General features: G+C 36.8%; 3 protein-coding genes and 1 long non-coding RNA gene across 8 annotated transcripts; 2 read left to right on the top strand and 2 right to left on the bottom strand.

Annotated features, from left to right (window-relative positions):
- Positions 1-123: 123 nt before the first annotated feature.
- On the bottom strand, positions 124-4,401 carry Cul2 (cullin 2). 2 transcript variants are annotated; one of them, XM_018002601.2, is made up of 9 exons: positions 4,241-4,401; positions 3,720-3,904; positions 3,136-3,369; positions 1,941-3,069; positions 1,765-1,882; positions 1,555-1,661; positions 1,117-1,485; positions 933-1,046; positions 124-856 (listed from the first exon to the last, which is right to left on the bottom strand). In XM_018002601.2, exons 2-9 carry the CDS (start codon positions 3,845-3,847, stop codon positions 725-727), a joined length of 2,331 nt encoding a protein of 776 aa, XP_017858090.1. In that variant the 5' UTR covers positions 3,848-3,904; positions 4,241-4,401; the 3' UTR covers positions 124-724. The 2 variants fall into 2 exon arrangements, with proteins under 2 accessions (XP_017858090.1, XP_089320276.1); XM_089464150.1 differs by lacking the exon at positions 4,241-4,401 and adding an exon at positions 4,048-4,216.
- A 917-nt stretch (positions 4,402-5,318) lies between these two features.
- Positions 5,319-22,069, bottom strand: Ac3 (Adenylate cyclase 3). 3 transcript variants are annotated; one of them, XM_089464142.1, is made up of 18 exons: positions 21,755-22,069; positions 18,154-18,622; positions 17,314-17,503; positions 16,941-17,250; positions 16,743-16,861; positions 15,541-15,652; positions 11,724-11,851; positions 11,297-11,455; positions 10,968-11,106; positions 10,616-10,890; positions 10,171-10,534; positions 9,066-9,327; positions 8,906-8,978; positions 8,756-8,831; positions 7,685-7,910; positions 7,540-7,622; positions 7,025-7,480; positions 5,319-6,964 (listed from the first exon to the last, which is right to left on the bottom strand). In XM_089464142.1, exons 2-18 carry the CDS (start codon positions 18,458-18,460, stop codon positions 6,731-6,733), a joined length of 3,513 nt encoding a protein of 1,170 aa, XP_089320268.1. In that variant the 5' UTR covers positions 18,461-18,622; positions 21,755-22,069; the 3' UTR covers positions 5,319-6,730. The 3 variants fall into 3 exon arrangements, with proteins under 3 accessions (XP_089320268.1, XP_017858082.1, XP_089320269.1); XM_018002593.2 differs by lacking the exon at positions 21,755-22,069 and adding an exon at positions 20,454-20,667; XM_089464143.1 differs by lacking the exon at positions 21,755-22,069 and adding an exon at positions 20,226-20,430.
- On the top strand, positions 12,424-14,462 carry LOC149269874 (uncharacterized). 2 transcript variants are annotated; one of them, XR_016269071.1, is made up of 3 exons: positions 12,424-12,888; positions 13,211-13,740; positions 13,865-14,462. It is a non-coding gene; the product is annotated as an uncharacterized LOC149269874 (long non-coding RNA). The 2 variants fall into 2 exon arrangements; XR_016269070.1 differs by having other exon boundaries at positions 12,424-13,124.
- Positions 22,070-23,272: 1,203 nt separating the features above from the next.
- Df31 (Decondensation factor 31) lies at positions 23,273-27,341 on the top strand. Its single transcript, XM_018002610.2, has 3 exons — positions 23,273-23,592; positions 25,246-25,604; positions 25,686-27,341. The coding sequence occupies exons 1-3, from the start codon at positions 23,567-23,569 to the stop codon at positions 25,841-25,843; spliced, it is 543 nt and encodes a 180-aa protein (XP_017858099.1). The 5' UTR covers positions 23,273-23,566; the 3' UTR covers positions 25,844-27,341.
- Positions 27,342-27,941: the final 600 nt, after the last annotated feature.

Genomic DNA, 27,941 nt, shown 5'->3' with positions numbered 1-27,941 from the left:
TGAATATATTGCAAAGCTTGAACGATATTTAGGAGCAGACACATACCATTTAGAGCAGTTAATAGTATTAACACTAATTTAACGGCTAATTTTTAATTAAAAATCGTAAATAGAATTTGCGTATGATTTTCTCATTTTCTTCTTTTTATTACACATTTGCTCGCACTTTCGTTTGTGTGTTTGTACCAGATAAATATACATTTATATGAAAGAAAGAAAAGATATTGAAACGAAAAACGAAATAATTATTACAAAACTAAATAAACTAACTAAAAGTATCAGTGATGCGCACAGTTTATACGCCTTCTTCTTTTCATTTTTTTGTAGGGTTTGTAGGGATAGTAAAAAAAAAAAAAAAAACAGAAACAAAAGAAAAACGAAGAAATATTGTTTGCATTACCTTAGGAATTTCAATTGAATAATTTAGACAGTCCCTCAGACTTTACGAGATATTAGCTGTAATTGTTGCTGCCGTTGCGTAATGCTTGTCATGAATTTTAAAAAGATTTAACAAAATATGCCTCGGTGCAATGCATTACAAGGTATAATAATTATTTATATGTTGCTTGGATTGTTGTGCATTGTGAATTCAATTAGTGAAAGTTTTTATTTGTTTTTGTTTTACTTTGCTTTTTTAGTTTGTTTATTCTGTTTCTCTTTCTTTTCCGCTTGTTTTTTTTTCCGTTGTAGTAATCTCTAGTCAGCCGTCCGAGCCATCCGCAGTCTAAGCCATATAGCTATACTCGTCACCAGAGTTAGCTGTACGCTCAATATATTGTTTGTCAATTAACGATTCAACGCATTTTTTGATCATTGCGATATTGGGCGTAAAACTAACTTTCGATAAAGACAGTACCTGTTGATAGAAGACATATACAATTAGTTTAAATATATATAATGGATATGGATATGGATAAGATGCGTTGACATACCTCTTGTATCAGAGCGTTGTGCTTCAAGACTTTGCGCGCCTTCATAATACGCACAATGGCAGCCTGTAGAAAGAGTTTACGATCCTCATCCACCGAGTTGATCGTATGCTCCACCTAAATAATATAATTGAGAGCATTCATTCATATATTATCTAAAAGATTCTTTGATTTCTTTTGCACGCACCTCCTGTGGCGTTTCCTTTTGTAACGCCGAGCTTATCTTAAATTTCGTACGCTTATTGGTATAATCGAAATTCAATTCGATGCGCGTATCACCCGAGAGATTCTCTGAATTGGCATTTAACAATTTGGATTCAATCATCGGCTGCATATGCTTCTGAAACGTTTCATCATTTAATTGCAACGTATTTTGGATCTCACGACAGCTGAGCGTATCGCAGGTCTCGAAAAGCAATATTATCGCCATTTGATACGTCTGCATTGTCACAATGTAGGACTTTTTGAGGTGACTCAGCTTCAGTTCGCCATGGCACATATGATGCAGCCAGGTCAGTTTGCGACCGCTGAATAAATTATGATAATAGTCCTCAAACTAGAATTGAAAACATCATTCGAAATTAATTAATTGTTTGATTAATGCAACTGAATTCTGGCAATTCACCATTTTGATGGACTTTTCGAATTCCTGGGGCACTGCAAATGGTATAACTTGTGTCGAGCCCAAGGGCCAAGCGCCCGCCTGCAGCACTTTAATTGACAGATTTATACCTGAACAATAAATAATCAAATAATTTATGTTAGTATTCAATTCTATTTTCGTGCACCAAGAATCAATATTTTCTTCTATATAATCAAAATACGACTCGCATACCCAGATCAATATCGTTGTCCTTTAAATGATTGTTGAACTTATTGTTCAAATCTGTGGAGACTGAAATATCCGTGAACATGCGATGCAGTTTATTGGTGAATTCATAGCCGCAAGCTTGCTGCAATATATAAATTTGAATGAATATACGTATATAAGCATATATAAAAGAAAAATACCTTTAGGCGATTAATCATGCCCTCCTCGGCATCCATACTCTGGCTTTGCTCGTGTATAAGACGCTTCGCTAGCAATCGACTGTAGAACTTTTGATACACATCCTTGTCCTCAATGTATTTGAATATAGTTATATTATTTGTGAGTTTCTGATCGATTTCCGCTTCGCAGGTTTTCGATTTCTTTAACAGTGTATCACAGTATTTGGCGACATATTCAGCGCTACGGCACGGCTGCCGTTCGCTGGGACGTCGATTGATAACGCTGGCGCAGGCCTTGTCCAGCGCGCTAAGGAACAGCGAATCGTTCTCAAAGACATCGGCAATCAGCTCCTGATACTTGTGATGCACCTTCAGCATATTCTCAACGAAAGCAATGTGTATATTCTCGCCCTTGAGCGCATACACCGTTTCCAGGCCCTCGTTTTTTATGTGCTCCAGAAAGGTTTGTATCAGCTCCGCTTTTAGATTATCTTGTATGGGCTTGAGCACAATGTACATATTACGTAGATCTTGACGCCTCTCCTCCGATACCATATCCCGGCACTCTGAATATATGTAGCCCAAGCGATCGTTAATGAATTTCTCTTCACATTGCTTGCGCAGCTTTGGCAACGAAGTTTTATGAAGAAACTTTTCCGCTCTCTTAGTCTCACACTCCAGTATCTTAATAACCTCTTGCAAGTACTGTGAAACGGTGCAACGTTGCAGTAGCTTGTTGGCCTCGATCATATAGTAGGCGCCGCTCGCCTCCAGCATCGGTCCCTCGAAGTGCTCCTGATACAGTTTTAAATTTAACGAGTCTGGCTTTTGAGTCTTTTCGTTATCCACGTTGTTCACAACGTCATTGATGACCTTCTCATAGTTCTCCACTTCAACAAAGCTGTGTATAACGCCATTAATGACCTGTACACGATGCGAATCGAGTGTACCGTTGCTGGCCCGATCCGCTGCAATGCCCTCCAATATGTGACGCACCAGATCCTCAGCCAGATACTCGACCATAATCACGCGCCAAATATTCAAGCCAAGCTCACCGATTTCCATTTGCCCGGCCGCACTAGTCTGATTGCTATACATGGTATCCGTGTCTGTGATCTTTTGCTTTTTGATGTGCTGCTGGTTTAAGTAACTGCAAAGCAATAAACAATTACCATTTAACATCAAACTCAATTAATTAGTTAGGCCAACCACTTACTTGTATAATTTATGAAGATACTGGATGCCCTGGCTATATTCCGTCCAGGTGGTATAATAGCGCTGCAGTAGATCTGGCCGGCTATTCGTATTATTGGCATTGGCTGCATCATGCTTCGCCATCACCTTGTTGGCCAGCATGTCCCGGACGTGAGACTCCAGGAAATTCTTTGTCTCGGTATAGAGTCGATCGGCCATTGGTTCCGGCTGTGCCACGCACAATGTATAAACATCGCTGGAGGTATGTAGAAACGTGTGTATGTGTATTTTACACACACAGTTTAAAGTTTTATTGAAAACATGTGCATATACTATGTAAATGTTTGTCAAAAAGAAAATATTTTCAATTTTGGCAAATCATGCTGCGTCACACAGTGGAACACATGCAACTTATATGTTAACAACAGTCGAGATTTTCTAAAATCCGAATAAAATTTTCTGTTTATGTATTTTTATGATTTATTAACTATTTGTGGTTAATATTTTATATTTTTATTTTTTATTAACTTTTTTTATTTAAAATGTATTTTTTAGCATGGTTAACGAAGTTGTTCCACTGTGCGATATACAGGAGCAGATACTCACGAAAAGCATGCATTCCAGACTTTGCGATCAACTGCTCGCAATGTTATCAGTGATTCGACAGTGCGACTCAACGGATTCCAGATCTCACCAAATTCCACTCTTTTTGGCTTAAGCGACATCTCGGCCATTTCGATGTGTGTATGTATGTGTGTGTGTGTGTGGGTGGATATGAATTGTTTGCTGAACTGTTTGTTTTTTTAGTTTTTGATTGGTGTTGGTAAGTGGAGGAGAAAAGAAATGGCACAATATTATTGAAAACACAATATATTAAAGTAAAGAAGAAATTGTCACGAGCGTATACAACATGAATATGCCTTTAAACGCGCACTTTGTTATAAATAAAATACAATTGCGTCGCCCCTCGTACGTTGCTGCTACCAGGCATAATCAGCAGAGCCCCAGGCCAACAAAAAAAATCTAGAGACGACGTCGACAGCCTCGAGGTGCAACATCGAATGCAGTTGGCCCCCAAAATATCCGCACTTGCTGTACACTGCAACGGCAACGCGTGGTACACTTACGCGCTTCTTAATTACACTATGTACTAATTATTTATGCGTAAAATTTAGGTTTTTGCACTTTTTTTACAATCCAAAATGAACTCCAATGTTACGGCGACAAGGCTGCCAGTCCATTTCGACAATGACAGTGATTCTATGCATCCCTGTAACAGCGTAATACGATAACGATAACGATAACATTACTACGGGACTGTTGTGAATTCTTCATGTTAACATTATTAATCAATTTCCTCACGATTGATTAACAGAACTAACCAGAGATAGCAGTAACAACAGTGTCATGAGTGGTCTATCATTTAAAAGAAATGTTGATTTACTGATCCATAAATTAATCAAATTACATATATTAGGAAAATCTAAGAAATTTAAATAAAAAATTTATTGCGTCTATGTCCGAAATTTATTTTGAAACATGTTAGTCCAATTTGCATTGAGAAAATGAAAATCAATTATGCCCCACAAGTTTCGATTCGAGCGGAATTGCTGACTGGAAAGACAGCAATATTAATTGACAAAATATATAAACTTTTTGATTGTTTAAATAGCTAAGTGCCTTTAAGAAAATTAACAATCTCCATGAGTACTTTCAAATACAAAATATCACAATTAAGAGTGCACTGATGTTTGCTTGTGTTTTCATAGAGAGAGAGAGAGAGACAGAGCCTAGAGAGAGATAGAGTAGTACATCGTCTGGTTGTGGCTACAATTTATATTTTTTTTAACTTACTATACAAATTAACTGCGAATTATCTATATTGGTTGCTTGGAAGAACTTTAAGGATGCCTGTTTTGTGCCCGTGAAACGGATAACGAAAGCAAACTCAAAATGTGACGTCACACGAGACCTGTTAGTTAACATTAAAATAACTGTTTTTTGCATAACCAAGTGAGCCTTTTAACAGTGACTCCAGCCACCTGCTGTTAACATGACCTGTTAGTGCCCGCGTAATTTAAAATTATGTTGAAGTAAATGCAAAATATATATTTATATTTATGTAGATTTATTAGGCTTTTGCTTTTGTCCTATAATTTGCGAATTTTTAGTTTTTTGTTGTTTTTTTTTTTTTTTTTTTTGTCATTGAAACTATATAAAAGTGCAATGTTAGATCTTTAGTTAATAGCTTAAAACACAACACTGAAACATTTACTAATGGATTTCTTTTTTATTAGTTTTGCTGGGTAATTCTCAAATATTTAAAACAAACAAAATTAATTTAGATGGTTTTAGCGATTTTGGATTGATAATTAAACAATCATCGTCATGCCTTTAACTTACATATTTTTCGTTGATTGTCATGCTTTAAGCCATTAATAACAAAACGATTTAGGTCAGGTTAACGAAACCAATGGACAAAAATGCTTATAAACTGGATTTGCCATTCGTTTATCTTCTGAATCTTCTTGTTTTAATATATTGATGTAATTTTCAGTGAGTTTATCTTGCTATGTAAGTTCGTTCGTAGTTTGTTTCTTGACTAATTCGTTGAAGTTCTCTAGTAAACATGCGACGCTTTCTCTATGTAGACATGCTAATGTATATGTAGACTAGATATATGCATATGTATATGTAATTATTTATAGTCTATATTCTGTTTAATAATTTTGTGTAGTATGCATGCCGAATTCTTCAAATTATTTGCCTACTATTGCTCTTCCACTAGATTGGGGCATTATTTAATGCTATATATTCACTAATAGTTAATAATTATTTAGCATAATTATAGTACATACAATTTGTTTAACTGTTTCGTTTTTGGACTTGCTTGTGGGTTGCATTTTTTGTTGTGTGGTGGGATACGGATTCTCAATTTAATTATCTCGACTTAGTCTACACATATGCATTATTTTTTATGTATTTGCGTTTGTTTGCTTTTGTATTAATTTGTATTATTATATAGTTACATTTCAAGCACATTCACATCGAGAAGTACTTTGTTTGGGGGTTTCCTTTTGCGAAAGGTAATGCAATTAGTTGTATATGTATAATTTAATTTAAGTTCCTAAAGCTAGAGTTTATAAATTGATGTTCTGGATTCGTAATATTTTTGAACTACACATCGACTAATGTTGTTAAGCAAATAATTTATTATATTACAGTTTCTTTTCTACTATATAATTTGTAAATGAAATAACAATTTGTTTAAAACAAAACATTCACAATAAATTTGAATACTTAAGTTATAGTTATAAATGTTTAAGGTACACAGTTTACAAACTTTTCAAAAGCGAAGACCAGTTACAACTAAAGGGTATAAATTTTCTTATGCTTCTTTTCATTTGTTTTGTTTGTTTCAAAGTTGTTCACGTAGCAGAGAATATCACACGAATATAGGCAAACCAAATGTAGCAAGTATAACAGTTGTATAACAGTTAACTATATGTTCACGCTTGCACAAGCACACTCACGCTCACACACCCTAACACACACACACACGCTCACACACACATCCATACACATTTTGAATATGTCAAATGTAATACATTCTGAATTCACTCCAACAGGGATTGAGATTCCCCAACGGTTCCGTTGCCCAGACATGATTCTGCCGCGGCTTCCGTTGCTGCATCCTGTGCCTTGAGCTTCAGCAGTGGTGTCTTTATGTCCGCTTCCAGCTCAGTGCTGCACTCCAAACTAACTGACACTGGAGCTGCCGTGGTCACCGTCTCTTTCTCATGCAGCTCAACGGCTGCCTTTGCCTCCGCAGCGCTGCTCTCAGTTTTGCCCTGCAATTAGTCAGAGAATTTAGCCTAAGAGTGAACTTGAGTGTTCCTTGTTTCACCCACCTGCAAGTAATAGGTCATCAGCTGTCCCTTGCCCTTTACAGCCACCAGGCCCCGCTGCTGAAACGTATATCCGAATTGCTGCAATATGTTACAGGTCTCCTCGGTGACCTGCACGGCACCCGCTTTGCCGGTGCTCTCCATTCTCGAGGCCACATTCACCGTATTCCCCCAGATATCGTAGTGTGGCTTCCGGGCGCCAATCACGCCCGCCGTTATCGGTCCATGATTGATGCCCATTTTGAGTACAAAATGATTGAATGATTGCTCATTGATGCCCTGCAGCGCATGCTTCAGCTCCAGGGCGAATTCCACCAGAACCGCCAAGTGGGACCAGCGCTCGGTAATAGGCGCATCAGTGCGTAAATTGCGCTGCAAATTAATGCCACTGGCTGCCATATAAGTTGATCCAATTGTCTTTATCTTAATGATGTCCTGAAACTGTGGCAGTTCCAATAGCTAAAAGGAAAAACATACTTATATAGTACTACATAGATCTTTATATACATTTGTCTTACCGCATCGAAATCGGAAATGACCTCATTCAGAAAACGCAAGCATTCCAGGCCCTGATTGTTAACGGTCTCCTCCGAATAGAAATCTGTAGAGTATGCCCAATGCTTGAATTCTATTCCAAATATATAAACAGAGTGGATATTTTACCTGAAAAGTTTGGCATGCTGGCGAAGAGCACGCCCACCTCGGCATAGCTCTGCGAGTAGAGATCGTCGTGGGAGCGCTTTGTATTCTTCATAAAATGCTCGGCCACATGCACGGGCAGCACATTATAGACCAAAGCCTCGTTGCGCTGACGCATATCGTTGGCGGTTTCCTTCTGCTCGGCCACCTCAGTTTTCCATTTGAATATAACACGATCCTCGTGGTCCATCTGTTTTTAAAATGATGAGAAACAAAATGAATTTAGATTCATTGAAATGTAATAATTGTAATTTAATAAATTTCTTGTATATTTGAAATTAAAATGCCAACAATTACAAAAATAACTAAAAAAAATTCTATATTATTTAGTCGATGAATTGTGTAATGCGATTTTGACATAACTTTTGTCAGCTAATAAATTGTCATACATAAAAAATGCGACACCATTGTCTACCTTCCCTTGCTTAAATATGCCTTGGGAACAGAATACTGAGTAAAAGATGTGAGGTGAAATGTGAATTGGGAACAAAACGCTGAGAAAACCAAGAACGAAAAACAAACCTTGGGAACAGAATACTGAGAAGAGTGAACAAGGTACTGTCAAATCCAATATTACAATATTTAAAAAATTTATGGGAATACAGTAGAGTTAAAAATTTTTTAAAATAATTTTAAAATGTTTGGAAATGAACAAAAAATTTGTATGCCATTTTAAGAGCAAGTTTTCTTTGTAAAAAAATAAAATATAGTTTAAATATAATTAGGAAGGTACAGTCAGTAAGTTAAGTAATACTAGGCTTTGTATATTAGGATCAGTGTGAAGTGAGCCTCAAAATGGAAATTTTATGGTATTTATTGATAGCAAATAAATACCAAAGCTTATATACAGTAAACAATATTAATATTATTAATTGTCTTTTTTTTTTAACTATTTCTGACTGTAAACTAAACTAAAGGAACAGCTTAAATGTTTAAAAAATAATGATGACAATTTTTTCTGTAAACAGTAACATAGAATAGAATAAAATATAATATATTTTTTGAAATTAAATGTATTTTCAATTTCTTACTTACATGTCTTGCCAAAAAGCTGAGTGACAATGCCGCCACTAGTAGCAGACCTGAGGCACAATAACGCGTTGATATAAGACTGAAAAAAGAAAAACAACGAATTATTTAATTAATACTCTATAACACATTTTTTCTGTCTATGACTAAACTTACGGCTGGTGTGCCAGATCATCCTCCAGAATGTACAAATCCTGCATAATGCACACATTGAAATAACAATGCAGGGCTGAGAGTAAATAAAAAATAATCAATTAGCTTAACTGTTAAAAAGATTTACTATACAATTACAAACAACAACAAAAACAAAACTCACCTGCAATGGACAGGAGCAACAGGATTTTGGTCAAGTGCGTGAGCTGTGCAATTACAGCAATGGCGATAAGTATGAGGACACTGAAGTTGCTCAAATAGGACGGATATAGGACACGCTCGGTGGGCACCGCTTCACGCATCTGTTCCACAAACGATTCAGGCAGCAGGTGCTCGGCGGTGGCCACCTCCTCTAAGCCGCCCGTGGCATTGAATTCACTCTCGCTAACAATGTGCTCGGTGCGCACGAAGGTGACAAAGAAAAACTGCAACAAACACAGGAAACAATGTTAAAAGTGGGTACAGATGGTTGACTTAAAATATACCCTGCACTGAGTAAATATATGGAAGCAGAAAAATCAATTAATGACAATATAAAATTTTTAAATAGATGTACTTAAATACTAAATATCGAATAGTTTCCTGAATAAATATGTTAATCAATCAAGAATATTTTAAAGTGCATATCAATATACAAATATCGTAGAGTTTCCTGTAAAAATATTTATTATTGTACGAATATATCTGTTGAACCAGAAATTTTGTAGGCGCATCTCTGACTCTTACATACGTATTTTTGCTTAATTCACAAAAACCGATATTACTTATATATTATAATTTAATCAAAGAGTTTAGTTTTAGACTAATAATTTGTAATTTGAACAGTTGTATAGTTTTGATAATTTGAGATTTCGTAAAAGATATTTATACATACACACATACATATATGTGTAGAGTCTAACTTTATATGATGCCTTAATATATCTTATATCATTTCAGTTTATCAATCTAGCTTCACAGGCGAATCATTAATATTTACATTAATTAATATATACACACTAAAAATATGCTTACATTTTTTTCTATATATACCTATATTTACAATTTAATGGAGTCTAAGGTTGACTTCAGAACAGACGGATAATATTGACACAACTTAGATTCGAATGCTTATCAGAAACATAACGACTATTCAATGGTACATACAACACTTGCGTATCTTATTTACCCTACAGCAATATTCGTAGCAAACTTTTACAGGGCAACCGCAAGAAAATCAATAAGGACTTGAGCACGCCCCATGCAGTGAAGTCTAACCGCATACTAACCATGTCGATGACATTGCTAAGGCCAATGGTAAGTGCTATAATTATGGCCGCCAGCTCCCGAACGAAGGTAATGTCATTGAAACGCTTGCTCACATCCACAAAGAACTTGGGCAGCATGCCGCTAAAGCTTTCGGCAATGCTAATCGCCACCAGCATGGCGATGGGCACCAGCGGCGCGGCAATGTTAATGAAATGCAGTGTTGAGCGCGGCAACACCAAGTATGAATATAAAACATCGATGCACTGCACCAGCAGGGCGGCCAGCAAGGGCAGCGAGCTGTATGGCTCCCGATAGACGGCATAAGCCTGCTCCAGTTGCGGATTCTTGAAGCGTAAAAAGATGTTCGTGTCCTTGGTGAGATTTCTGTGTGAGTGCAAGCAAAATGAGTTAATTAGACTTTGATATTTGATACCAGAGTATCTGGTAGGCAGTTATAATTCATACTCGTGCCCGTCGCGTGTGACCAGTTCATCTTTTAAACGTTGCTTGAAATTCTCCAGCTTTATTTGCTCCTCCTCATCCTCGGCGGCTGTGGGATTGTGTCCATTGATGACGACACTTTGTGCTAAGAGCTCCTCATCATCGACTGTGGCATCGTTGTCATCGCCAGCACATTCGTTGCTCTCATTGCTGCTGTTGCTGCTGGGATTCGAGTCGGGGCTATGGTTGGTATTCTCTGACTTCGATTCGTTGATTTTCTTGCCGCAGGGCGAGGCGAACTAGAAATGTTGTTTAACAATTTACAGATTAGAGCACGTAAAAACTTTTACTGGACAGGCTAACAATCTGCACTCACCGGTTTAACCACTTTCGTAATGAAATATGTCTTCAGGCCAGCTATGCGCAACAGCTCCTCCCGCTTCTCGCCAAAGGCCGGCTCCACCTCGAATTCGCCATTGAGAAAGGCCAATGTTTTGTCGGAAATGTGTACACGTCTGCAATGCAAAGCGGAAAAAAAAATGAACTCGAATTGTAAATGCAAGTCGAGGGTGTGCCCGGGGCCATAAATTTGCATATCGAAGTGACAAGGACAAATCATTACAGCTCGAAACAGTCCCGCCCAGCCAAGACCAAGCCAAGACCAGCCGCTATTTTCTAATTCGATTAATTATGCATTGGACTCACCCGGCTTTGCCACTGGACTCCATTTTATTGGCCAGCTCAACGTCCTTGGAGTAAACGTCAAACTGCCATTGACGCTGGCCCAGTATCCCGGCCAGGACAGCACCTGTGTGTATGCCCACACGCATATCAACAGGTGAGTTTGCCTTTTGCTGCACATATCTAGATGAATTAAATGTATATATATATATATATATATATATATATATATATATATATATATAAAAGAGTGCTATAAAAACTATATCCTAGATGGCACAAAAGGACAACAACAGGCGGACAGGACGACGCGTGGCTAAGTGCAATTACATTTAATTGAACAAACGTTGATTTGACAACGCCCGTCGCCTGTCGTTGTTGCTGTCCCCAGAGTCCACTGCTTGACTGAGTGTCCTGGCACTCTGTCTGCTCTTGTCAGTGCTCAACTCACTTGATGGCCTTAACCATGGAAAGTCCCATGTGAACACAGAGCACGGCATGATCCGGCCGCTCGTCGGGCGCTCCACTAATGCAATAATAGCAATCACCGAGAATTTTAATGCGCAGTTGTTGGTACTTCTGCATGGGGGCGAGAAAGGGTGTTAGTTAGACTCTTTATAGTGAAACCAGCTAATCGAAGCGCTAAGCTCCATTTTGGGCTGAACGTCGATTAGGTACGACAGCAATGCATAAATTTCATTAATTGCGGGTCTTCAAATCAATAAAATTAATAGATAATCAAACTACCAAAAAAAACAAAGTTAATAATAGAGCAGGTAATTAATTATCTATAAAGAACCATAAAGCTCTAATAGAAAGAAAATGTCATAACGAATGGATAATTAAAATTAAGTATTATAATAAAAAGCGCATCATGTAAATCTGACGTAAATTGTTAATAAAAAAATAAGAATAATAGAAATACATTTAAGGGACAAATCAGACTATCAACTAACTTAAATTAGTTCAATGAAGCTATCACCTAAAGTTGTATAAAAATAATAATATACTTATAATATATAGCAAACAAAATACTAAAACTTAATAAATTAACAACTAATTATTTTGGCGAATACATATTGTATAATAAATTGACAAATTATTATTATTTAATATAAACCTTGGGACAAATCTTTAATATAGTGTATAATCTATATATATAAAAGAAAGTTGTGTAAAAGTGAAGACTGCTTATAACTTGATTTGGGCTGAACCAATTTTCATGGTTTTTGATTTGTTGGATTTGTCTCCGCAACGAGTTTAGTATAGGGTCTTAAAAATACTGAAAAAATTTGCCGAATACTTGAAAAACGCGGTTTTTTCCCCAAATGTTCAAATTTTTTTTATACCCAGTAGGCTTGGTAACAGTGACAGTTTTGACAATAGTGTAGAAGTAAATAAACAAATGTAGTCAGTCAGTCTACGGTCTCCTGACCTCGAGCAGACCTAACTATTCAAAAAAAAAAAAAAAAAAAAAAAAAAAAAAAAAAAAAAAAAATTTTCAAATCAAAAGGAAAAATATTTCAAATCAAAAATCTGCAAAAAATCAAAAGATTAAAACCTGACTGTTCAAAAAATAAATAAAAAATTAAAAATTCGAAATTAAAAAAAAAAAGGTAATTATTAAAAAGTGTATTTTTGGCTTTTTATATTTTCGGACTTTTAAACTTTATAAATATTTCAAATCAAAAATCTGCAAAAATTAAAAAAAAAAATCAAAAGATTAAAACCTAACAATCAAAAATAAATAAAAAAATTCAAAATTCAAAATTCGAAATTAAAAAAAAAAAAGTTAATTATTAAAAATTGTATTTTTGGACTTTTACAAAAGCTAAATATCTCGAAAGTTCAGGTATTTGTTTGTCTCAAACATAAATTTGTGTAAATTATTTATATTTATATTTCTCGATTGTTTTATATGGTTTTGTGCGAGGGCAGTATTACTATTAATAAAAATGCCGCGTCCTAGAAGATCTAATCTTTCCCGGCGGACCCATAATGCAATTAGGCAACGGAATAGCGCGAGTCAATTATCTGACGAAGAGCGAGAAATCGCCCGAGAAAGGCTCCGCGTTAGTACCCAGGGAAGAAGGGCCTTAATTCGTGCTTCTCAAAGAGAGGCAGCCCGTGAAATGGCAATAAGAAATGGTTCAAGGATTGATTTGAATCGAGCAGCGTTTCGATATGATTGCACCATTGATTACAGCTTGAATCGTTTAGTTTGCATTGGTCCAATGGACGTTGTTTGCTAGCATTGTGGCGCATTGAAGTTTGCTGGTGAAACGCCCGGTTTGTGCTGCCTTAGTGGTAAAGTGACATTGCCATTAGCGGTCACCATAGCCATTGCGTTCCCTGCTTTATGGCGAAACACTAGAATCACGACATTTTCTAGCGAACACTCAAAAATACAATGCCTGTTTCCAAATGACATAATTTGGGGCGGAAAATATTGGAGACGGATATTTAAGGTAATTTACGTTCAAAATTTTATTTTCTATGACTGCCAAAAAAAAATTTTGAATAATGTAGTTTGTTAGATTTCTGTAAATAGTGTTTGTAAATATAACTATAACTATGGCTTTGAATTTAAAGATTCAAGGCCAGATTTGCCATCGCATTGGATCATTGCAACCTATTGAAGATGCACAGCAAAAATTCTTGCAAATATACTTCATGGGCAATATGGAAGAACAACTTGACCGGCGTCAAGAAATGAACACAGCTATGAAAAGAGCAATTCTCCATGATTTGCATGCTTAGAAATTTAAACCAACCAACCAAAACTGTGCAATGGAACGCGTTTGGTGATAAGAAAACTGATGAGCAATGTGATTCACGCGTTGATACTCAAAGGAAAATTTAAAGATGAGGAAGTTCTTATTCCTAGGATTCCGATGAGCTCAACAGATATGCCCTTTGAATTTAAACGAATTCAATTCCCGCTTCGTCTTGCCTTCGCCATGACGATCAACAAGTCACAGGGCCAATCTTTGACTATTTGTGGCCTCAATCTAGAAAATGCGTGTTTTTCTCATGGTCAATTGTACGTGGCATGCTCACGTGTTGGCAAACGATCCGCATTATTTGCTCTTGCACCCGACCAAAAAACGAAGAATGTCGTTTACAACAAGGTGCTTGAATGAAAATCCGATTAATAAATTTATCAGTGTATCCCAGCCTGAACAACATAGCTTTCAACAATTTTTTACCTAGAAATAATATAGAGGGCAATGCAACGTTTGCCGGGCCAGCTAGTAAAAAATAAATAAAAAATATAATTTAACGAAATAATTTTATTTAAAAAAAAATCACGTTTTCTTTAATACTTTTAATAACATTAAAAATAAACTGTATGAATGTCCTCTTTTGAAAAATACAATATAGATATATTATTATGTTCGCTTTTACATAATATTATTTCGTACTTTTTCAGCCGATTGAATTTATTTTATTTTGATTAAATCTTTTTGTTTACAAATCATATTTGTAATGATATTTTATTTTATTTAACTGTATTACTTCAATTTTGTTGATTCAAAAGTATACAGAATATAACTGAATAATATATATATATGTATACCTAAAGTATTCCCCTCGAAAGCCAAACTTAGCTTTCAAATCCCAGCACACAAAACAAATGAACCGAAAACTTGCTGCAAAGCCAATAAAAACAAAAGAAAACAAAAAACCCCAGGGCAACAAAAAAGTTTCCACAAGAAAGACTCAGGAAAAAATATAAAAAATACTGCAGCAAATTAACTGGGCCTAAATTTAAAGGACCTTTTAGGCAAAGCCCCGAAAAGAAAAATCGCATGAGAGCAAAAATCAACTCGACACATTTCACACGGCTGACTGAGCGTAACTTTTGTTGCCAGCGCACCGAACCGCTCGCCTCGCCCCGCCCACTCAGTCGCCCATTACAAATATGAAAAAAAAAAGTATGTAAAGGAAAATGAAGATGAATGGCGAAGAGCAAACGTAAGAAGCAGAATTCAAATTAAAGTTCGAAATTCGCAATTGAAGGAAATGAAAAACGAGAAAACAAAACTAAAGAGAACAACAAAATTCTCAGATGCTTATCTTAAACATCATCATCAACATTATTTTAAGAGATTATTACGGGACTGGGCAGGTGAACGAACAGCTGGAAAACACACACACAAACAAAGAGAAAAACAAAAAAACATTAAAAGAAAAGCAGTGCAAAAGAGAAAACAAAAATAAAGAATAGCTGGCGGAACACAAAAGGAAAGTTGTTTCCACTTTACCTCGGCGAGCCTATCGAAGCGTGCGAAGAGCTCGTTTAGCATTTTTACCAGATCTTGGGCGCTATACGTCGAGGAGATGGCGGTAAAGCCAACAATATCCGCATACAGTATGCTTTTGGTGGGTGTGAAAAAGAATATATGTATATATTTATATGTATATGTACATAGATTAAAATGGGTGCTACAGAGCTGGCTCTTTCTTTCGTAGTCGTCTGATAATGAGCCTATAAAACAAACACTGTAGAGTTTAGCCGGACATTATTCAGCGGAACTAATAAAGCTAAAAGGAGCTGTTAGGAAAATTCCTAAAAACCTATTTCTATATCATAATAAAAATGCCCCAAGGCGATATTATAGGTGTTAATATTGTGATAGAGATTTTGATGGCTAAGGAAGTGAACAATAACCATTGGGTAATATGACGAATTACGAGTAACGAGAAAAGAGAGAAATATCCTTTTAAGAATAGAATGAATAGCGATAAATAAGTAAATAGGTCCCAAATTTGCACTGAGCATCATTTACGTATAGCAAAATCGAACAACGTCGAAGTCGAACGAATAAAAGAATACTTTCAATTGCCTAGCCACACTAATACAAATGCGGACTAATTGATAAGGAGTAAATTAGTCAAAGCATATAGTGACTCTTGTCAATAGTGCCCAAGGATGATTTATCAACAAGAGTAGTGAGAAAACATCGCCAGATAGAACATGAATTAACATATGTATATAGATTTTTAGATTGTCTTATAAGGGATTTGAAAGCTTATACTCAAACCAATATTATTTTTGATACTACATATCAAATAGAGTCGAAAAGTTTCTGTGGACTTTCCGAAAGAGATATGGGCAAATCGTTTCAAAATACAATTCGAGGTTCACGAGTAAAGATTAGACCCATGTATATGTAGAATACCTTTAACCTAACAGTTAGTTAAGTTACTTAAAGGATTGTGTTATCATTCCATCGTCGTTAGGTTGTCTTTAGCTTTAAGAAACTGGGAAAACCAATGCTGTGAATGAACAGGTGTGAAGTTAGGAATTTAACCCACTGACTCGTACAAGAAGCTTAACTAACAGGTTTTTCCATAGATTAAGGGCAAACAGCTACATTATATCAGCCTTTAGCTATATAACTCAAAGAGTTAGTATTGACTTCACCAATCTTTTGCAGCATATGAAGTGCAAGCTTGGACTTACCTCACATTCTCATGTCGACTCATATAGATCTTTTTGAAGGCCTCTGAACTAGATGAGCCCAAGTCTTCGCGCATCTTGATAGCCACATGCTTGGGCAGCACGGATAGCAGCAAACGTTCCTTTAGATTAAGACAAACGCAAAAAATGAAACACAATGCAGTGAGTTATGAGTTAAATGATAAACCTGTATATACATACCTGTTCTGCCGACTGCTCCTCTATGACCATCTTGACCTCCAGACTCTTTTTGGCCTCCAGGAAGGCGCGCTTCTGCTTCGCCTCGCCCATAAAGTAATATAATAGTCCAATTAACGCTGCGGTGGCTATTAAAACGGCATTAGCCGCCGCCTGATCTGAGATTAAAGGATCTGGACGTGAGAAGCCAACGGGCAGACTCAAGCAATTGAAGTACGTGCAAAAGCCAATTACCAGGCCCAGGAAAATCAACGGCAATGGCAATGTCACATATATTAGGAAGTTCAAGAGAATCGCCCAGCCAAGCACATCTCTAAAATATTTAAGGGTTTATCTATTCAATTATTGATAAAATTTATACAAGAACCGTATTTACCGCGGCGAGAAGCTAGCCTGCAGCATCACATAGGCGGCGAAATGAAGCATCGAGAGGAACCACAAGGCTCGCGGCACAACTGTCAACAGCGAGTGATGCAAGCGTCTCAGGGCAGGCTGCTCCGACTGGCGTCCAATGTGCAGCAGAGCCGTCAGCGCCAAATAGGCCAACAGCATGCTGCAATTGACCACTGAGGAAGGCGGTTTTAAAGGAGAGTTAATATAAATTAGTATATACACTCTATAATATAATATGAGATAAGTATCACTTAATAATCAAAGTCAACTTTTCAAATGCTTATAGCTTGTGGAACTAGAATCTATATCAGATTGTGATGCCAAAAATTAGAGAATCTGATATAAGTATTACAATAGATCTCTACGTAAATAGCTCTATCACATCGCGCGATTTATTCGCACCATAATTAGTCCAACAACATGATTATTAGTTTCATTTTAAATTCGATAAACTATTGGAAGCTTTATCTTGGCTAAATAATTAACTAGGAGTTTACACTCAATTAATAAACTTTACAACCTCTTTAGCTAACTCTCGTAAATAGCTTCTTAACTAGCAAACTAAAAACTAATATTATAGCTAACTAGTAATAAGATTTCATATGATAACAATTTCATAACTTAATTTTCATATAATAATATAATTTCTTACAGAATTATTATAATGGAATTTGAAATTAAAAATAAGCAAAGTTAATTCGAAACCCTCGTAAGATAAGACATCTAGAGCTCTTAATAAATAAGATTAGCTCTGCTCCTAATAATTAAGATTAAAATTGAGATAACGGATGGGCAAACATTAAGTTTAAATGAACTGACTGACCTCTTGTGAGAAACGCCTGCTCCCAGGGTATGCAAATCGTCCAGAGATTAAAGAGCACGGCCGCAAACAGGAACCACTTAAGGCCGCTGCGTCGCTGCTTAATGGAATAGTTGTGATAGAGTTCGTTGAGCACGTGCTGGGGCAGGATGACCACACCACCGCCGGTAATGCCCACGCCCCCAGCGACGACATCGCCTTCGTTTGGCGGACGTCGACGTGTTGGTGTCCTTTGGCGTTTGGTTTTGCTGGGTGTGGATGCTGCCGTTGTTTGGCCATTCTCGAGATTGGATGCCTTCTCTTCCGGCATGTTGCGAGGTCTGCTATTGCAATATTGCAAATTTTTCGTTGATCGGCGCACTTGTTATTTGTTTTTGTTATAATTATTATTATTTGGTTTTTATAATTGAAATCGGGCCATTTCAGTTAGCCGTCTTATCTTTACTTATTTATGCTGGATCTGGAGCTGAAGCTGTGTGAGGACCCGTTGGTAAATAGAATAATATAAAACACAAACTCAAATACGAAACTTGTACACAAAACACAAACGTTAACGGTAAATTTGAGGCTTAACATTGTCGATTGCCTCGTGGCGTCCACTCTCTCCCGCTCCTAATCTCTCTCTCTCTCTCTCGCTAAATATAAGTGTGTGAGTGTGTGAGAGAGCGCCAAGGCGGAAGCGTCCTTGTACGAGAGCCATGAGCGTGGCCCTGTGTGCGAATGCCGCTATTTGTGTGTGTGTGTGTTAGTGTGCTCGTGTGCCTGCCTTAAGCAGAAAGCTCCTAACCGTTGTACAGTGTGCTCAAAGCAATTAATTAACTAATTGAAGCTGATTTAATTGTTGGCAATTAAAATCGTCCTTTCTGCTTTCTTTACGTTTTATGAATATTATTATACAAATTTTTGTATACATAATTCGAAGTTTTAAATTACTATACTTGATATAATATTTTTACTTCTTAGTCATATAAGTTGTAGAATATTTGTGCTATCATATCTTCAAGCACGCTGAATTTTTATAAAATCTACGAGTTTATTTTATCTAATCATTTTTAAAAATTAAAGTTAATGGACTTAGCTTATACTGCACACTAAAAATATTTCTATTGATTGCAGTACAAATATAAATCAGATAAGTTAAATTTCAAATAAATATTGACTAACGGAAATTACAATGCAGAGACGTCCTCCACATACCTCAAACTTTTGTTATCTTATCAACTTATGAGTTAATTTGAATGAAATAATTATTATATTTTAAACTATTAATTGAATTGATTTACTCCACTGTTAAGCAGTACTGCAGGTGACCCATGGCTTCATCTTATCGTTAGATAAGATAGAAAAGTGTATAAACAAACAGTAGCAGACATATTAAAACATATTAATTAATATTAATATTATTTTCAGCCACATTTTTTGAAGAGTGAGGCGATTCCTTGAGCTTTACTTTCATTTTCCGCAAAATGTATACTCGTTTAATTATATTAATACATAATTTTATTCTTTTTACTTTAAATTTTCTCCGGAATGTAAATTGAATTGTTAAATTTTCGTTCACAGAGCTTAATAACCGTTTGCATAAATTATGATAATATTTTTCAGCCACATTTTACACATACACACCACAGTACACATATTGCCCTGGCTCGCTCTCTCTTTCTCACTCGCATGCTAGCGAGCAAATCTAGTCAGTGTGTCTCACTATGTTCGACTGTCCCTCTCTTACTTTCGCTCTCTCTCTCCCCTCTCTCGCTCTCTCTCTCTCTTTTCAGCTACCTGCCCGACATGCTGTTTCCTCTTCAGTTGGTTGGCGTATCCTTATTGCCGAATTCGTTGCTTCTTTTCTTGACATACAAAAATCCTTTACTTCAAGCTACGCTCGTGGATATATACGTATGTATATAGCTATATATATATATATATCTATATCTGTATGATTGTGTGTGTTTATCTATGTGTGTTTAAGGCTGATTTGCTCAAGGTTCGTTTTAATGCGTTTTGATTTCGTTCCTGTGTGTGTGTGTGTTTGTGAGTGTAAGTGTTTGTCTTCGCATTTATATGTGTGTACACACTTTATGCATTTACAGTCAATTACGGGTCTAATTTTAATTTAAATAAACAACGGCTCGCGCACAAAACTAGGCAGCACAGTTACAGTTTTTTCTGCATAGCATTCCTTTTTGTATGGAGGCTGCCACAATGGTTTAATCATGTACAGAAAATTCTGCCTGCTGCAGATGTTTTTTACACTTTTTACATGAATAGAATTATATCATGGCACACGCGGTAATTGAATTAACCTTTTTTAGCTGCTTCGTTGTGGTTTTTCAATTTTTTTTTAACTGCCTGCTCTTGCTGCTGCTGGTGCTGCGGCTGCGGCTGCTGCTGCGGACCAATTTTTCTGTCGCAAGCGTCACGCGAGCTAATTTCTGCGAACTAAACTAAGACGCACGATAAACTTGACTGATTGTTAAGTGAAAATTTTTGACAGTCAACAGCCCAACAGCTCAACAGTAGCAGTAAAAGCAGCAGCAGCAGCAGCAAGGACTTTCTATAAAAGCGCCAAACATGCACGCGCTCTCTATCTCTCTCTTTTGCTCTCTTCAACGTAAGCTGCTCTCGTGAGAGAGCTTTCCGTCGCAAGCTCAGTGAGCGCATGTCATTGAGAGTGCACTGCAACTGATAACGGTACAGCTGTGCAGCTTGATAACGCAACTGTGCAATGGTCGTTGTAAGTGCATATGTGTGTGTGTATGTAACAGGACACCACACTCGCACTTAAGCTTGATTACTCGAATTGCCGCAGGCTCATAAAATTAATTATTAAGAAAAATGTTACTAAAATGGCTATCAACTGTGTCAGTGACGTCGGCAGCGGCAACAACGTCGACGCCGCCGAGAAACACAAAAACAGCACCTGGCCTTGGGCACGCCACAGGATGCAGCTGCGGCTGCCAGAATCGTAAATGTAATGCATGTTAAAGAGCAATATGTTGAATGGGATACAGATGATATTGTATTTTCCATGGGATGAATAGCTATGTATAACTAGATAGGAGAAAATAAATAAACAAACCTCAAACGAATGCTACTATTATATTATTTCAAATACATGTACATATATGAACATATATAGAAAAATATGTGAAACCAAATATTATAAAACTTTTGTGACTGCATTTAATTTGACAGTACACAATCTTCAACAGCGCCCACTGTGCAAATACACACACACAAATATATAAATATAGCAGGAAATGGATGTACATGCATGCAAATGAATATGGATGCGAGATATGTATGTATTTATGGATATACGAGTGTATGCCACATATGTATAAGTATGCTATTCCTATACAATTTTTAACGGGATATGAGCGCCATAAGTAAATGCAAATTTTATTGGAAAATTCGTAATACTAATTAAAATTATGTTGGAAATTATGATCAAAAAATTGGAATTATATTAGAATAATATATTGACATATACTAATGTACGCTTGTGTGTATTTATTTAAATTTCAATATTTATACATGTACTTGTATGCATATCTTATATACATACATATATGTAAGTATGAATGTATGTATGTACTCACACCTTTTCGAGCACTGCAGCGCAGCTGGAAAATCCATGTAAAAACGCGCGCATATAAAGCAACAGCAGCAACAATAACAAAAACAACACCAATTCAACAATTGCCGCACCAGGTAATAAAACAGGGCAAACAGCCGGCTGTCCTCTGCTGTAGAACAATGTTAAGCCAGGACGTGCACAATGGCACGTGATGCCGCTTAATCCATCTGTCTCGACTGCGTCAACTGTGAGGTCGCCTATTATCTGCCTGCCCAAGACTTCGGACTACTGCAATTTCCGCTTTATTTTTAAGACTCAGAGCTCGAACAAATCGACAATTACTTTGATTGATTGCTTCAGATTTCCATTTGGCGGGCTATAACGTATTATTATAACTATCGATAGCTTTTACTCGCCGTATTTAACATATCTAACTATTGGGGTACTCTTGCTGAAAATTCATTTGAGTGCATGAATAATAATAAACAAAAACTGTTACAGAGCTAGGAAATTAAAAAGAAATATTCCCTAAAGCGCATTAAAACTATCAAATTGTCTTTCGATTTGTTTAATCTCTTATACATGGCGCCTCTGGAATTATATTTATTCGCTATGTATGTACATATATACTATAAAGCATGCATATGTATGTATATACATATACATACACAATATACAGTATTATTACATATTGTTATACGGCTTGCAGCTGGGACTAAAATGATCCGTGGATAAGAGCAGTTGTTTTCCCAATCCTTTTATTGCGGAAGCCGAAAAAACAAATTATTATCTGAATACATCTATGGCTCTACAGAGTAAAATCTGAACTACAACAAAGACTTTGTACTTAATACAAATAGAAAAGAAGAGTAAATACGCTATATATTTGTTAGATTTCATATTAATATGAAAAAGTAATAGAGCAGATGCCGCTTAGACCATGTGTTTTGAACACTTCCTGAAAATGTATTTAAAATACATATATAGAAAGACAAAATTGTACAAACTCTAACCATTAAACAAACTACAATCAGTAAAATGTAGATAATAATTAAATTATGCACATGATATTTAAATGATCGTTGCTTTAAATATTTATGTGATTAAACATCGTGACTTAAAAGGCTATCGATAAGAAATATATGGCTGCTTTATTGAAAGGTAAAAGTATTTTCTCTCACTCTAACATACAATGCCTTTTGAAAGGCTATTGCATTCACTCTATTCACCACATTCTAGTGCGACGCCATAGTCCCATACAACAGTGCCATTTTGAGCTTAACATTATGTTAATACTTAAAATTAATCACAAAGTAAAAATCGACAAAAATGAATTCGTTTTAATGGAGTAAAAGTCAGTATTTAAGCATATTTTCTTTGAAGTTTGCATGTAAAAGTGAATACACATCAATTACATATAACTATATATTCAAAATTGCATTTTTTTTGAAAATATTTTGCCGCAAATATATCGATATCTAATTTGGTTTTGGAAATCATCGATGTGAATTGTAATATACCTAGTGTATATAAAGTTACCTCAGCTTCTGTCTCTGTCTCATTCGGCGTTTTTCTGCGTAACTGTGTGGACGTTATTCTGAACGGCAACCAAAAACCCAGCAGGCATTCAACTTTAAAAGCAGCAGAGCTACCTGAAAAAAGTGGTCAAGCAAGAGTAATTGCACAAATTTATGAAATTTGCGAATCTTGTTGTACCTACGTGTTTTGGTTTTAAGTATTAAAAACAAGTCGTGTTTGCGTACGCGTGCTATTTGCAGAAAAGTAAAACTAAAACCTTCGCGCTTCTCTTTGAAAAGTAATTCTTTAAAAGTTAAAATGGCTGATGTGGCTGAGAAAAAGAAGTGAGTAATTTTATTTGGATTTGTGTGTAAATATGTGTGATCTAGCCTTTGTTGCATGTGTGTGTGCGTTGAATATGTTTAAACAATATATGCAGCGGCAATTGCGGGTAATTTCGCAAGTGATGTACATAATTTTTTTTCCAACGGTTTGGAAAAAATTTCTTTTTGAATTTTGTGTCTATCCTACGTAAAATGCTTGAACAATCTATAGAGTTGTCTCGCTTACACCAAAGCTGTCTAAACGTGCGCGCAAAAAACGACGCCGTTGAAATTGGCGCGGCGTCATGATGCTTTCTCGCTCTCACACTCCGGCCGGCAAACAGCGACGACGACAGCGGCAGCGACTTCGTCAGCATGCTTGTTGTTGGGCATGTTCGTGGTGGCGGCTGCTGGTAAAGGCAAAGAAGTAATATATTGAGCGTACATGTGGATGTGTGTGTATATATACGTACTGTGTGCTGTGTGCAAAGCGGAGTGCGCAAATAAGTATGTATGTATGTATTGTCTGTATGTATATTTGTGTGAGCGTGTGAGCACACTGCATCAGTGTGTAGCATTCAAGTTGCCGCTCTTTTTTTTGTGTGCCGTTTGAGTTTCAGCTGTCGTTTTGTCTGTCTCGTCTGTTTGCTTTTGCCCCTGTCGTCTGGCCATTAATTTTTGTCAGTTTTGTCTTGCGCATATTTCGTTTAAAGCTTAAAGCTTGGCATTGTTGGCCGCTTCTTTGCGCTCTTGTCGCTCATTTTTGTGCTAATGAGCTGCTCAAATCAAATTCTGTTTTCAGGAATATTTTGTCATTGCCTAAAATAAACGCAACGCAATGCCGGTTGCTCGCACTCGCATTGTCAACGTTTCGCTCTGCGTTTTCTTTTAACTGCTCTTGCGACGCAGTTGAAGATAACCGTTAGAAACCTTTTGTCTGTTGTCTGAGGTTGTGTTAGTTGCCGGGGTGGGGGGGAAAGCTATTGTATTGTAGGTGCCTGTGTGAGTGTACATGTGTATATATATTTTGACCGTTATTTTTGCCGCTTTGCCTTGCAATGCAATTCTTTAAGCGCGCTCTTGCTCGCTCTTTGTTTGCTGTTTCGCTTGTGTACGTGACGCGCGCGCATTGTAGCCCACAAATGGTGTGTGCGAGGGAGACGCACATAGTGTTTTAAACATAAAAACCAGTTTTTTTTTTCGTCAGTTCGCTCGTTGTATTTCAAGCAAGTCGCGCTTTTTTTTTTTTGCACGCTTTGCCTTTGCTCTTTACTCTTCACTTTACATTTTATGCTATGTACACCTATTATCCGGCTGGTGTATAAAGAAAAAAGCACAATTTTTTTATATTGAAGCGCATGCCGCTCACCTTTTTTGTTTCTTTTTGCGTCGCAGTTTCCACGAGTTGTTGCTCCCATTTATCATTTGCGGCGGCAGATGCTTTTAACAATGTGATTGTGTGTGTGTCTGGCTCTATTTCTACTGAGGGTGGTTGTAACGAACGCGGAAGCGACGCCGGTTGCGGAGCTAACGGCTTTTGCCGAACTTTTGTATGCTTGAAATTTTTCTCTCGATTTTTTATAGATTTGCGAAATGTTTGAATTCCAGCTTTTTCTTAATTTTCTAATTGTGTATATTTATGTAAAATATCTACTTAATTTTAACTTATCACAGCGAGACCCCCGTGGTTGAGAAAGTTGCCGCTGAAGAGGTTGATGCTGTAAAGAAGGATGCCGTCGCTGCCGACGATGCAGCAGCAGAGACACCGACCACCACAGAGAACGGTGCCGGCGAGGAGTCGAGCAGCAGTGTCGATGGCGCTAAGGAGAACGGTGCTGAGGCCAGCGCCGAAGCTGCGCCCGCTGCCGACGCTGTCGATGGTGAGAAGACAGACGCCGCAGCACCAGCCGATGAGAAGAAGGTAGATGAGGAGGCTGAGAAGACAACAGCTGAGGCTAAGCCAAGCAGCGAGGCCGCCGCAGCCGTTGAGAATGGCGCCGATGATGCAGAGGCAGCTAACGGTGACTCAAAAGGTAAATGTGAAAGAATAAACATAACCTCGAAATTTGACATTTAATTTGTATTTTCATTTCATTTTGGTGCCCCATTTTTAGATGCGCCCTCCGCTGAAGCTGTGAAGCGAAAGGTGGATGATGCCACCGCTAAAGCCGATGAGGTCGTTGCCACGCCGGAGAAGAAGGCGAAGCTGGACGAGGCCAGCTCAAAGGATGAAGTTCAAAATGGTGCCGAAGCCAGCGAGGTGGCTGCCTAAAGAGTCCTGGCTAACTGCATCGCATCGCATCGCCCGCTCAGCCAGCAGCACAGTAATACATTTAAATTTACTAACACACACAAACAAATCACACACAAAATGCGCTCACGCACTCATGCACAAACATACGCACACACACATACCAACACTGACTTGAGTTACTCTATATGTATGTGTGAGTGTGGGTGTGCATGTGTGTGTGCTGACATTTCTAATAACAATCCTGTAAAAAGGGAGCGTAGTCTTAAAATGTACCGATTCTCTCTGACTTTACTAACAAAAAAGAAGAAAAAAAAAAAAAAAGCAACAAGAAAAAATCCATTATCATTTAAAATTTACTTAAAAACAAAAACTTAACTTTAAAGAAAAAAGTATATATATATAAATACAAAAAAGAAACAATTAAGATGCGTTTTAAGCAGACAAGCAAACAAAAACAAAAAAAGAAGAGTTGTACACAAGGAAAACATCAAATTTAATAATAATATAATAAAAAAAAAAAAGAAACAAACTATACAAAAACAATTTGCAAGTCTTGTAAAAGTAAACGAAAACAAATTTAACATTACGCATTTGTCATTTTTAAGATAATTTCTTTTTTAATTTTATGTATGATCCTATATTATATATGAGTATTTATATTAAAAGAAAAAACAAGCTCTATGTTTAAAACTCGGTAAAAAAAAAAGCAGACAAAAAGAAAGAACTAAAGAAGAAACAGGAAATAACATAAAGCTGCCCGCGCCCCTCCAAGCTCCTCACATGAAAGATTTATAAATAGAAATATGCATATATGAAAGGAATATCAAGTTTTTATATAGCAATGAAACCAACAGCGCCGACTCGCCAAACTTAAGGAAATTAAATTATATTTAACAACTTTAATGTACAACCATAATTTTTTTTGAATTTTTTTTATATACTTTTATTTTACTGTATAACTTGGCTAAGTCTTCTATTCTGTTTGCATTTAGCGTGTCTAATTTTGTGTAAAGAGCGTTATATACATATGTATATGTGAGTGTATTGGTGGTTTGTTATTTACATAGGTTCCTCTTCCCCCACACTTTTATTCAGCGCTCTTGCTCTCGCCCTCGCACTCACACGCACTCCTTAAACTTTGACTAAATTGTTTAATGGCAACAGAAGAGCAGCGTAAAAAGCAACAAGAACAAACAGACCAAACCATAGGCAATAACGCATGCAGAAAAACAGAAAGGCAAGTGAAATAAAAGGTAGACACAGAACACGATTAAAATTAGAGCAGTGTATGTGAAGAAGTGGCAAAATTGAAAGAATACAAAACTTCTAAAGTAAAGAGCCGTACAGAACATTCAGCCAAGTTAAGCAGCAACAACAACAAGCCGAAAACGGCTAACAAAACGTAGCCAGATGCAGAGAAAAAAATGATATAAAACCACAAATAAAAAACAGCATTCGAGAACATTCAAAAATAAATGGAAGAACAAAAGAAATACAAAAACAAAAACCAAGTTAATTATTCTGTCTACTCTTTGGTTGGGGTTCGGGGGCTTTGCGCCTTTCTAGAAACTTCCTAGAAGTCGCTCGCATTGTATGTTTGTGTGTGTGTGTGTTTGCATGCACATGTGGGACGCGACTGTACACCATAGACATGGCTTATCAGCAGCAACCTTTTTTGGCATTGAAGTGCGTCGCAAAAAGCTCCAATGCGGAATTAGCATATTCATTTAAATGAGGTATTTTTTATATGTGTGCATGTATATACATATGTATTTACATTTAAAATCTAATCTGACACAAGTTTTTTCTTACATGGAAAAAGCTCAATATGAATGTAATATGGTATAGGTAAATGCACGAAAATAAATATGATCGCATCCGTGCGGATGTGAGTCACATTTAAAGTACATTTGTAAAGCATCTACAAAAGCTCGATGGCGAAAGCTTTTTAGTGGTAAGCTAGCATTTTCGAGATAGCTTTCATTGAAAGCTGCTAACTTGTAGAGCATCGTATTGGCCATGTAAACCGAAAGCTTTTCGGCGAGCGTTGCTCCAGAAGTAGTAGATTTTTCTTGTTAAATGTGCATATTAAATTGAACACGGCTTGAGCAGCCCT

This window comes from Drosophila arizonae, chromosome 3 (assembly GCF_054131065.1).
Source record: "Drosophila arizonae isolate 15081-1271.41 chromosome 3, UAZ_ARI_1.0, whole genome shotgun sequence".
NCBI lineage: Eukaryota > Metazoa > Arthropoda > Insecta > Diptera > Drosophilidae > Drosophila > Drosophila arizonae.
The sequence above is the reverse complement of the archived record's forward strand: the minus strand, read 5'-3'. Positions and strand labels throughout refer to the sequence as shown.